The sequence below is a fragment of the Oculina patagonica genome, chromosome 12 (genome assembly GCF_052425735.1).
Source record: "Oculina patagonica isolate OP01 chromosome 12, crgOcupat, whole genome shotgun sequence".
NCBI classification, from domain to species: domain Eukaryota; kingdom Metazoa; phylum Cnidaria; class Anthozoa; order Scleractinia; family Oculinidae; genus Oculina; species Oculina patagonica.
In genome coordinates this window covers 18,543,658-18,555,971 of record NC_135769.1, presented here as the reverse complement: position 1 = coordinate 18,555,971, position 12,314 = coordinate 18,543,658, and the positions used below count along the sequence as shown (strand labels likewise).

The 12,314-nt window shown below is 39.4% G+C and overlaps 1 protein-coding gene across 1 annotated transcript in view; it reads left to right on the top strand.

Annotated features, from left to right (window-relative positions):
- Positions 1-8,111, top strand: part of LOC144632395 (kinesin-like protein KIF19) — a 42,267-nt gene extending 34,156 nt beyond the window's left edge. Inside the window, exons 13-21 of the mRNA XM_078491034.1 lie at positions 145-235; positions 735-812; positions 1,414-2,057; positions 2,541-2,680; positions 2,792-2,849; positions 3,024-3,165; positions 3,910-4,442; positions 5,057-5,308; positions 7,329-8,111. Of these exons, the coding sequence (XP_078347160.1) occupies positions 145-235; positions 735-812; positions 1,414-2,057; positions 2,541-2,680; positions 2,792-2,849; positions 3,024-3,165; positions 3,910-4,442; positions 5,057-5,308; positions 7,329-7,591 (2,201 nt within the window). The 3' untranslated portion in view covers positions 7,592-8,111. The remainder of the gene's footprint in view (positions 1-144; positions 236-734; positions 813-1,413; positions 2,058-2,540; positions 2,681-2,791; positions 2,850-3,023; positions 3,166-3,909; positions 4,443-5,056; positions 5,309-7,328) is intronic.
- The last annotated feature ends 4,203 nt before the right edge of the window (positions 8,112-12,314 follow it).

The following is a 12,314-nucleotide window of genomic DNA, read 5'->3' as shown; positions in this document are numbered from 1 at the left end:
AGGTTTAGCTCTCTTATCCATCCTTGATTATGTTAAGTGGGTTCTGTTGGCAGCCTTCGGTTCCCAACTCTATTCCTCTTCGGGAGGAATGGTGTACGTCGAGGTATCATCAAATCAAGTCTCTTTCTTGCTTTGTTTTGACAGGAAAGGGACAGCAAAAGGACAAGAATCCAGAAGAGATGAACAGACTTCGAGATCAGCTTGTTAGTACGTTTAAAGAGCAGATGGACATCAGGTGAGACATAGAGATTTTACACAAAGTGGCTGGCCCTGCTGAAGATATACGTACGCATTACGGACCTATTTTTATGTGGCAGCAACAGCGTAAGTTCAGCGTAAAATTGTTTAGTCAAGATATTCCTTCTCGTGAGTAAGTTCAAACACCTTCGAAACTTCCTTAGAATTCCTCGGAAAACTTAGTTTATCTTTGGAAAAAATCGAAAAATGATCGGAAACGTTCGTTTGGCCTTCGAACAACAATCGGAGAATCTTCGGAAATCTTCGGTCTTGAAACTGCTAAGAAAACTAAAAGTTGCACCAAATATGAAAACCTGCCGTCGAGTATTTTTGAACCAAACCGCTCCGCCGCCTCTGTGACCTGTTTAGCATTTGTTCCTGTCTGTATTCTGTCATCGTCATGAGCATTTCCTAAAAGTCTGTCGTTCCGGGCGAAAACGTTAATACCATGTAGTCGAATTTAAGCCCATACTGAAGTTGTTTTTCTTTAATTTCAGGCGCAAGTTGATAGAGCTCGAGGACGCGGCCATGCAGATTTCACTTGACATGAATAGATACATGCTGGTGATAGACGAGTAAGTGTGTGGCAATCACAGATATGCCACAATGCACTACCTTAAAACTTATCTTAAACAGTGCGTTTTACTTTAAGCTTTGCCGAGCCGCTGCAAGGTAACTTCTCTTACTGCAATCTCCACTGTTTCCTAACTTGAGCATGTCAGTAGTGTAGCATTTCTCTTAGAACTTGCTTCCTCAAACTTCACCTCTGAGTGCTTCACTTCACTACCGAGTGAGTGACCGTGTTTGGCTTAGCTTAGTTCCTTGCCCCCGAGTGAGAGATAGGGCCGGACATTAATGATCGCCATCGGTGCCATTTTTTGGCCACAGCAGCAGCTGCAGCCCACGATGTTAGTCCCAGCTCAGCGCGTTCCTTCTCCACCGTTCTCCTTCACGTTTCACTTGGCCGTCCTCTACTTCCTTTTCCCACTTGGTGCCCAGGTTAATGTCACATGTGGGTTTTTCCTTTTAAGAGTCAGGATTTTTTTTGTCGTGACCGTGTGCTTATCTATACACTTGACTCTTATTGAAACGTCTACAGTAGCCATCTCTCTACAACGATCAGTTAATTCACTTATTCTGTCCCAGAGGTTCAACTGTAATTTACTTTGTTTACAGATGGGAACAAGAGAAAGCTAGAAGAGGAGTGCGCAAAAATACCAGAAGTTTGTCAGAGAAAACCGACGAATCCGAGCTTACGAACGACCTGACAAACCTGGCCTTGGCCGAGGATGAAAACGGAGACAAAGACTTCGACTCGGCAACGCAAGACAAACATTTGCTTGTCGAACATCGCCGTGAAGTCACATCACTGTCTGCTTCCGATAGCTTGGAAGATGTCGAAAACAAAGACTTGGACACTGAAAAGGATAAGAAGGCGGACTCGAGTAATGAGGAAAGCGCAGGGATTGCAGAACCCGAGGAAGTAACTTTTGCGCGAGAAGAAATCAGCACGTTGATCGCAGAAGAAAAACGTACTTCTGACCTCAAAGCTGATCTTCAAGGGAAACTTCAACAGACAAGGAAGGAGGTGGAAGCTTTGGAGGAGCTCTTACCAAAGAAGATAAGCAGCGAGGAAAATCGAGAAATTTTAGGATTGTTGTGCAAAGTCCACGAGCTAGAGATTACTAATGCTGAGCTCCAGTCTAACTCGTTACTTAGAGAGAATTTACTGAGGCAAAAGGATTTGGAGATGAACAAGTTTGAGTCGCGGCAAAGACTTTGCGATGAAATCATTCAAATGCAGAGAGCGGTAATAAACGGTAAGTTTGTCTGGCGATGTCGTGAAAGTTAAGGGGGCACTCTCACAAACATGACCTCAAAAAGGCAAAAGCCAAATGAAATTTACCGAACGTTAATGGCAACCTATAATAACGGTCGGTTATGTTATCACGAGTTACGCATGCACGAGGATTTTATCGTAAAGCAAAAAAGTGGGACAAAATTTTTCAAATGCTGTCTTTGTGTCTTGGAAAAACTCGTTTAAAGCTCAATTAAAGGTTTTTTTCTCCCCTCGACAATTCACGTTATATCTTCAGCTTGGTGTTCTAGGTAGGTAGGAAGCCATGGTTTCAGCAGCGTTTTGACCAAAAATGTAGCAAAATCCTGGTGATAGTGACCCTTAAAGCGGGTAATCATGCGAACGAGAGGTGAAGGTACCTCCCCCCATTTTGTTGTATGTGCTTTTGGATATATTTATTTTACACCATCGAACTTCAGTTGAAACTTTAACCGTTTCTTTTCAGATTCTGGAATTCAGTGTTCGGCAGAACTTCAGGCACTTTATGATGTTTACATGGAGCAATCAGCTGATTTTGAACAACGTGAAAACAGCGCGGCAAGTTCACAAGAAAACGCACAAGGCTCCTTGAACTCGTTACAGAAGGTAAAACGTCACTTGCCGCGTTGATTGATTGCCATTAAAGAGTTGCTGTTTACGCCTTTAGACCTAAATACTAAATTAACTTTGTTGTTAACTTGATGCCGTTTCTTTCAGGCCTCGCTCCTTGCTGGGCTAAATCGACGAATGATGCCCTTGGCACGAGAGAGGTTATGTAAGTATCATAATTATGTTACAATTTTCCTCGATGTTATTTGTCTGATCCACAGTGGTCTCTAAAGAGAAACGTTTCGTGTTGACCCAAATAACGGCTTCGTAAATGACTAAATAGTAGATGGAAATCCTGATTTTTTTTAGCAGCAATTGACTCTTATTCTTTCTTTTCTAGTCACCTTTAGTAAGCTGTCTCCATTGAGCGAAGAGACGCCTTCTCGTATGGTGTCACTACAGAACTCACCAGTCAAGATGTCACGTGCGACACCTTCTGCTCACACTCAGATGTCAGACGACGTGTTTACACGAGAATCCAGGTGAGATACTCGTCATAAGACGGCAGATCATTTTACAGCATGTAACAAAGTGAATTCAAATGTGAGAGAGTAATACGCTCATCTTTGTCTTGCATTAAGTGTGTGACCTAACTTGTTTTCTGTACGGATATCAAATTTACAAAGCTGAAGCAGAAACCTAAGGGCCTGGCTTAACTTGAAAACATTGTTGCGGACGCAAATGTCTCCCAGTTTAGCCACGCGTGCAACATATGTTGCGGAAACAAATTTTGCTTCACAGAAACAAACAATGTTTTTGCCTCAAGTCAAGAACATTTTTGCTTCCCAGACTCAAATTTTGCTTCTGAAACATATGTATCCCCAGTTTATCCACCCTGGAAATAATATTGATTAGTTTATGCGCACGCGTGACAGTTTGTTCCCGGAACATTGTTTCCTAGTTTAGCCACCCGGGCAGCAAAACATTTTCCTTGCTTCCCACTAATTTAGCCACCTAGGAAACATGACAAGGAACAATGTTTCCCCAACAATGTTTCCTAGTTTAGCCAGGTCTTATAGTTCGGAACGAAATTGTAGTATTCTCCCAACCGAAAGCATCCGTAGCCTTGTAGTTTCCTCATATTTGTCACTCGTCGCAAGCGAAGGTAAATAGTAAAGGAAAAAGTGGCAATCTTGCGTGATTAATCGCCTTGTAATTGCGTGACGAATCTTTCCCGTTATGGAAACCATAGTGACAATAGCTGGTGTGATCATTTCATTTTCCAGTTCTCCGCTGCCTTTGCCTACGCCCAAGAAAACGAAGAAGCTTTTTAGTTTTACCGAGGACGGTGAAAGTGACCGCACTTCACCAACCGCCTCGTCCGTGATGGAAGATGGAAATGAAGAATTGAAGCCTGTCACGCCGGCCAGTCCTGTCTTCGCCAGGACGCGAAAAATTGCCGAGATCGCCGCACGCCGACGAGTCGGCCTGGACAAGAGTCTTAGTAGTAGCAGTAAAACTAGCTTGGAGCCTGGTGGCGAGCTTCCTACGAAATCGAACTCTGTAACAGACATGCGCATACACGAACAAGCTGTCGCAAGTCAGAAGGAAAAAGTCGACAAGGGACTGTCAGTGAAGGCGTCTCGAAGTATGAGTGACTTGTCCGTGATTGACAAGAGGGCTGGAGACGTTTCATCGGAAGACTCGGCTCCAGTGGACAAAAGGAAGGGGGCTGTTAAGAGCAAGGTGAAAAAGGCCCCTCAAAGGAAGCCCAGGAGATTACGTTCCGCATCTTTAGATGATTCCAAAGTGTTGAGAGGTGAGTGTGGTGGTCTTGTACCTACTCACTACTGCCATTGACAAAGACTGTTTTTCTCGTTGTGACCTTTACAAAGGGAAGGGAAACTTACTGTAGAATATATGGACAACAGGGTTCGATTCATAAACACTACACTTCGCTGTACATTTGTACCTGACAGGAACGAATCGAAAACGACTTCAAGAAAAAAAATCTCTCCTAGATCGTGTAAATTCAACAGACACTTAACTTACTGTCCCAATCTTTCATTTTGTTGTTGTTGTTTGTTAATGTTTATTTTATGTTTTTATCATGTACTTTCTATGCCATAGTATACATAGAAAAATTTCCAATTCTGATTCGATAAACACTCCAGATGCAAAGTAACGTCCCAATACCCAATATTTTGATCCAATACTATTCACAACTGTTTCAAAATGCAGCAGCCGTTTGAACACCCTGTTGGAACTTCTGCGTTCCGTTCGTTAGGCCACGATATGTAGATAAAAGGTCTAGGGACGTTGGCAAATGGATCAAAATGTTTGGGCAAAAAGGAAGTCAGTACAAATTGAATTCGAGATACCTGTGACGCTAGTTGCCTGTGACGCTAAGTTGCTACAATCATGTCTGTTTAGTGAAACCTCGACGCACGCGCAAGGAGGAATTACAGGAAGCGGCAAGACAAAGGGTGGCCGCTGCATTGGCTCAATCAAATTCTAGGAATCGAGTGTATGGAGGACAGGCCGCGGAGGGACGGAAAGCCGGCGGACCTCGACGATCAAAAGGAACAATAAACTCCAAGCCCACCCCTGTAAAGGGTATAGAGCATGAAGGTGGAAAGACAACAGTTAAACCGGCGAGTTCTGCAGCAAGTAATCTACAAGATGGTAAGTATCATGACTGGTTTACGATCCTTTCATTCGAAATATTTCCTCCCTCTTCCCCCCCCCCCCTGCCTCCCTCTCTCCCTCTTTCCCCCTCCCTCCCTCTCTTACTTCCACCCCTTCCTTCTTTTCTTTCTACCTTCTTCTTTTTCTATACTTCCTTCATTCCTTCCATCCTTCCTTTTTTTCCATCCTTTCTTTCGAAAATGTGACTGCAGCTAATTATAAAGTGAAAAATGCTAAATAAGGTCAAGTTAGATTATATGGGAAAGTTTTTTTTATATTTTTTTTCTTCTGTTTTACTTTGTGGCTTTTAAGATGGTAGTTTTATCCAAAGTGAAGTGAGAAATGCAAATGAGATTGGGTTACAGCAATTAATATTTTAAAAGAAATCGAATAAGAATATTAAAACATAGCATGTGTTCGCATTTAATGTTAACATGTAAAGTTGCTTGAAAACTACTGTTATCAAGCGTTAAAGGGGCTGCAAAGAATTTAAATCATTTTAGTACCAAATAAAAATAAAAGAAAATTGTCTTTAACTTTAAAACTGTTCCTTTTTTGACGTTTTGACACCGAAATTTACCAACTCAATTACTGTACTAATCCCCATCTTGTTTAATATCATCATTAATTAAGCGCAGCTGAACTAATCGCTATGATGTAAACTTATCGCGTTTTCACTGGATATTTTTGTCTCGGTCAAACCAAACCAAACAAGGGGTGGCATGCTGCTCTAATGTTAAGCGTTAGACTTTGGATTGAGAATTTAACAAATTTCAGTACCGATTTAAAAAAAACAAAAAAACGAAAAATGTCTTAAACTTTAAAACTGGTCCGTTTTTGACGTTTTGGCACCGTAATTTACCAATTCAATTACTGTACTTATCCTTAGGTTGACTATCGGGGCTCATTTTGTTTAAGTTCTCTTTAATTAAGCGCAGCTGAACTCATCGCTATGTTATAAGAATATCGCGTTTTCACTGGCTAATTTTGTCTCGGTCAAACCAAACCAAACAATGGGTAACATGGTGGTCTTATGTTAAAGGAAAAGTATCACGGGGATTTTTGTAATTTCAAAAGCTAACGAATATTTTACTGTTAATGCAAATCTTTAAATAATGGACCAGGTTCGTTTTAAATTACCGCCTAGTGTTCTAAAACTGTCGACGAGTCGACAATGTTCTAAAACTGTCGGCTGTCTGGCCATAGGTAGAAAAGGTCGAAATAAATTATAACGTAAAATGATTATTGTTATCAAACCTCTCTGCCCCTTTACTCCTTTTTCCCCTTCTTCTACCTCTCTTCCTCTTCCAACTTTCTTTGCTTATTCCTTCTGTTTTGTTTTGTTACTTTTATAATGAAAGTTTTTAAGACGGAATCCACTAGGAAGTCGAGTAATATTTATTGAAGTTGGACAAAAATCAAGTACCAGAATAATTTAAATCCTATTGCGTTATTTCCTACCCTTAATAAAAGGTAAACATGTAAGTTAATTATCCGTGATAACACCAACAACAATTTCTTATCAGAGTCTGAGAAAATGAATTTCAAAGTTCACAAGGTATAGGCAAAATCTCACGTGTAGGCATTTTGTAAATTCGTCTTAAGCGATTCAGTGGAATTCAGCGGAACTTCGAAATTTGTTTTCGATGTTTGGTGTTGTTAGAAAAGATTTCTTTTGATAAGATATTTGAAGCAGTAACAAAAAAGTTTGCAATAAGGTGGAAATAATTCTGGTACAACAATTTCTTATCAGAGTCTGAGAAAATGATATTCAAAGTTCACAAGCGATGGGCAAAAGCTCACATCTCTTAAGCGATTCATGGGAATTCAGTGGAACTTCGAACTTTGTTTTCGATGTTTGGTGTTGTTAGAAAAGATTTCTTTCGATAAGATATTTGAAGCAGAAACACAAAAGCTTGCAATTAGGTGTAAATAGTTTTGGTACATAATTTTGTCCAATAACTACTCGAAGTCCTGGCGGATTTCCTCTTAAATTCTTTTTCCTTTAAATGTTCAGGCGATCTGCAAACTTTCTGGACAAACGTGACTCCACCCTCGACTGTCCACCAATACGGAGTCACTTACGGCAAGGGACACACCATTCAAAAGAGATACCGCGGACCATCTGAGATTAGCGGCACCGATTCGAACCAGTCCACTCCTAGGCTCAAGCCGAGGAAAAAGCCGCCGAAGACTGGGACGAGATCTGTGGATGAACTGTCAGTGAGTGGTGTTGCTGTGCGTCCGGCAAAACAGGCTGCGGGCTTGCGCAGAAGTTGAATTTATGGGAGATGCCAGAGAGGTTCCAAAAGAAGCGGAACCGACTGTATATAATTAAACCTTGTTTGAACTGCAAGGCAACAGTACACTTACTTATAATGAAACCTTAGAGACATAGACGTTTTTTCTTGATCCGCGTGGAAATTCTCCTACTGTTTTTCATAAATTTACTATAATTCACCTGGAGAGAATACGGTCTTAGATCAAAACGTTTCTATTGGAAAAGAGTTAAGTAAAGAAATAATCACGGCCGGGAGCAGAATGGCTCAAAGTTTAATCCAGTTGTTCAAAACAAATTTAAACTTGATGCCAAATATTCCTAACAAGCTGGTAAATCACCAGTGCCTAAGTTAAAATAAATTTGTATATAACAGGATGCAGTATTTATTTATAGACTTTTTGTTTGGATTCAACTGTAAAAAGGAAAGTACCTATTTAATATGTACAGTTTTATACTTCGTAAAATACCAGAAGTTTTTCAGTATTGTGTTAAATAAACTGAGAAAACACTTCATTATAATTTGTGTTCGCGGTTTATGACTGAAATGAAAAAACGTCGAAAGGTGTTAGTCATGTTCTTGTTTCTGGGCAAGATATTCACGGTAAAAAAGAAATTATCCGTAGTAATATAGAAAATTATAACTTCAAGCTTTAAACTATGATTACAGCTTTCGATGGATAAAGAAACATTATTGTTTCTCTCACCACTGCCTCTTCCACCAAGGCTTTCAGATACCTTAGGCGTTGCTAAGTAACATGATATCTCTTGAGAAGCCTTTTCAAGAAAATCGAAACCTGATAAGGAGTCGGTCTAAGTTAAACTCTTTTCTAACTAAATAGGCTTAGTTAAACAGGCATTTTCATCGTTTTTTTCCTCATTTGAAATTGTATAAATTTACGTACGCATACGGAGAAACAAATCGGCTAAAACATGATTAAAGACTACGCGATGCCTTCCTGGGTGGGTTGTTACTCAAAACTGCGGAAACTACGTTGAACTTAAAGTTTGACGAACAACTCGTTAACGATTTCCAATGTGAAGTAATACTTGTTTGCGTACAATTAAAGGAATGGTACTGCTCTCGGTGACTAACCCCTAATACTGTCAAATTGACTGATAAGGCTTCGAAAAAAGCCCCCCAGTGTAAAACATGTCAGTTTTTAAATCCCACAAGGTACAGTGTATATCCGTCATCCGGGAGTAAGCGACCAGAGAAGACGTCTGAAATTTTGGCTTGAATCGTACCAATATAAACAAATTTTCCCCTTTACTGTTGTTGGTTTTGCTTTGAATAAACATTTTAATGCAAAAAAAAATTATTAAAACATGCATGCAATCGCAGCTGCCACATTTGGTATCAGGTTAAAAAAGCGCGCGAAAAACTGGTGCCAGTCGCGCAAAAAAGGCGGAAAATTTTTGACGCGGCTGGCATTTTTCTTTTGCTGCACACTGCTTGGAGATTTGTATTTTTCGTTTCTACAAAGATGGTGGGTTCATGCTCACTAAGAAAGCTTAACTTGGCAGAATAATCACATATTCTTTACGTATCACTTCGCGTTTGTTCGCTGCCAGGATATAAGAAGCGCTTAATTCAACAGTCTTCGAACAACGAGGTAAGTTTGAGCTTCTAAAACATTCTTATGTTTACGGAGATAAACCACCTTTTAAAACACATTGCAGCACACCGAGACTTCTAGTTATATCTGGTTTAAAAAGTAGAAAACAGTAAAAGAGTCGGAACGGTGTAACTCGTAAAGCTTTTTTTCTAAAGCAACAACGGAAAATTAAACGAGATTATGAGTAGTGTTCCGGATTTCATACATAGAGCTTACTCAGCTGCATAGTGTTCTTAGAACTTGAATATTCATGAATGTACTTCTTGTAACGTGTAATGAAATGAAAGACATTTTCAAGGTCCAGTTTATTTTATACACTTTTTCTTTCTCAAGACTACTTGACCATGAACGTGAAACCTGCGGCTGCGGAAAAATTCTCTTCTTGAATAGACTTCGATGGTCGTTTACCTGTATGTCATTCATGTGGGCACTAAATTTATCTAAGCTCGCCCGCACCAAAAATTTTCTTACGCACGCAAAACTTTTCAAAACTCAATGGATGGAGTTTGTATTTTTTTAAAGATGTTTCTGTTATTTTTTCCTTTAGCCGGAGTTAAAGGGTTAGAGTTAAGTGCTTTAACTTCTTTCGGTGACTAGACTAATAATTTTCCTCTTAGTTTAAAACTTTACCCTTTAGTTTTGTATTTGTTGTAAAATAGGGTCTTCTAAGGAAGTTACTATTCGGTGAGGCTCCGCCCGAAAGGAGTACCTTTTTCGGGCTGGAGGGTTGAAAAACGGTAGGGATTTCACAAGTTTAATATAAAAATATTTCAAGGAGACGCATCTTACGTCTTATTCATATTAGTATCTTAAGGCGTTACTCAAGTGAAAAAAATAGAAAAATGATGTAATATTTCTACTGTATGTTTGTGAAAAGGGGTACAATTTTCCAAGGAGTACTTAATATTCACATCTTTAATGACAAGAGTACCTTTTCTCTTAAACATAGTAGTATATAAAAGGTTTTTAAAAGGGTCTGGACCTCTGGGCGGAGCCTCAACATATTAAACTTTTAGTGTTATATTTACTTTATTCAGTTGAACAATATGGAACGAATAGTCCACCATTGGGATTACCCCCTCCTCCCCCCCCCCCCTATAGGCAAGGCATGCTGTGCAACTGTGGGTATCGTGCACGCCATAGTTACTATCTCTCATCTTATATCCAACATAAGAGTGGCCTAATTATTTAAAATTATTTCTTGAAAACACCAACGCAATATTTCAGACCACCAATCGCCCACAAATGGAATAATGACAAGTTGCATGCAAGGTAATTTACACGTTTCATGTTTTATACGTAGTGATTCATTGCAGGATAACTGACATCTCCAAATGTAGCCTAATTGACGTTTATCATTCTCTTTGGAAGGGTTAGATTTCGCGAAGTGTGTTCCCACTTCATTTCTCACAGAACTGAAAAGTTTTAAAAATCCAGGGGGTACTCTCCAAGTTTCCTGAGTTGAAACTCTTACCATATTTCAAAACAAAATATGTGATTTTCTCCACAATATTTCAGACCTGACTCCAAAACATGATCGTACAGATGCCCTTTTCCAGACCAGATTGCACCCAGTGGCTGCTTCGATTTGTCTATACATTTGACAAAGGCTTCAAAAATGAATAAGAACAACATGCTAGTAAATGGCCCAACATACATATCAACCATGTTAATGGCCCAGCTCTCCACGAGTCTCTCGTAGCTCAGTTGGTTAGAGCGCCCAACCGGTATCTGGGAGGCCATGGGTTCGATTCCCGTCGGGGACTCAGAATTTTTCTTTGTCCCATGCTCGTGTCATTGTTGAAAAAATCACCTTCTTTTTAATTACCTAGCTTAAAATTTACCATCTTTATTATTTACTACAAACTTGATGATTTCGACATCGCTGATCCTAGCAGTATACAGGACGCGTATCACATATCAACCTAGTAAATGGCCCAGGTCACCACGAGTCCTTCGTAGCTCAGTTGGTTAGAGCGCCCAACCGGTATCTGGGAGGCCATGGGTTCGATTCCCGTCGGGGACTCAGAATTTTTCTATGTCCCATGCTCGTGTCATTGTTGAAAAATTTATCTTCATTAATTATAAAAAAAATATATTTTTTCCAAAACTTATACGTATCTGATGACCAGAGCGCACAAACCCTTCCCTATTTCAGACCAAAACGGCCTCGAAAATCATACCCTCTGGTGCCGCACATACTTATAAAGCTTACATTAGAAGGTAACCCCCTACTGAGAGTTAAATAAACGCGGGGATAAATTTGCACGATGATAACACCACTCGTATAAAGGCAGAACAAATTTAAATTACCTCTTCGTTTGTAAGTGTTAAAAGATATTTTTCATTAAATTATTGAGGGACGTGACTTTAAACATACTTGCGATAGATGTTATATGCTTTTGGAAGGAGCTAAATTACCTTACCGGACGTAAGCACGGAAAGATATTTTAAATTTAATAATTGAGGTCCCGACTTTAAACATACTTGCGCTGAATTTTATGTGCTTCTTGAACGAGTCAAATGGATGATTGATAAAATTTCATTTTTAATGGCTACGCAATTATTAGGATTAAAGTGGAATTAAACTGAATTGTACTCAAATCCATAATTATGCACATAGTTGGAAGACCTCTTTCTGTAATATCAGGCTCCATTCCCAGCGCATGGATATAAAATTTGAGATCATGTGTTAGTTGTTTCTCGTAATATTAATATGAGGGATATAACTTGAACTCGCTTTAGCTACCCCCGAAAAACCTTCATCATAGCTTGGTTTAACTGTTCAAGTTGTGCATAATTACTGTTTTAACTTATGCGAATGAATAAAAACTTTGTCTGAATTATAATTCGAATTTGTTATAACGCTGTTATAACTGTTTAACTTACTCAGAATGGTTGGCAATTCGGTTCGGTTTGCAAGCCATTTTATAAATATTGAACTGATCATGTATAACGAAAATGGTAGATTTTAAAAGTACAGGAACTTGTTGTTTCATCGTACTAGCTGACTGACACCTGTTATTTGTAACATTTTTACACTGACATAATAACATTCATTTAATAAATGACACATAACCATGACGTTATAATATATAACAACTTC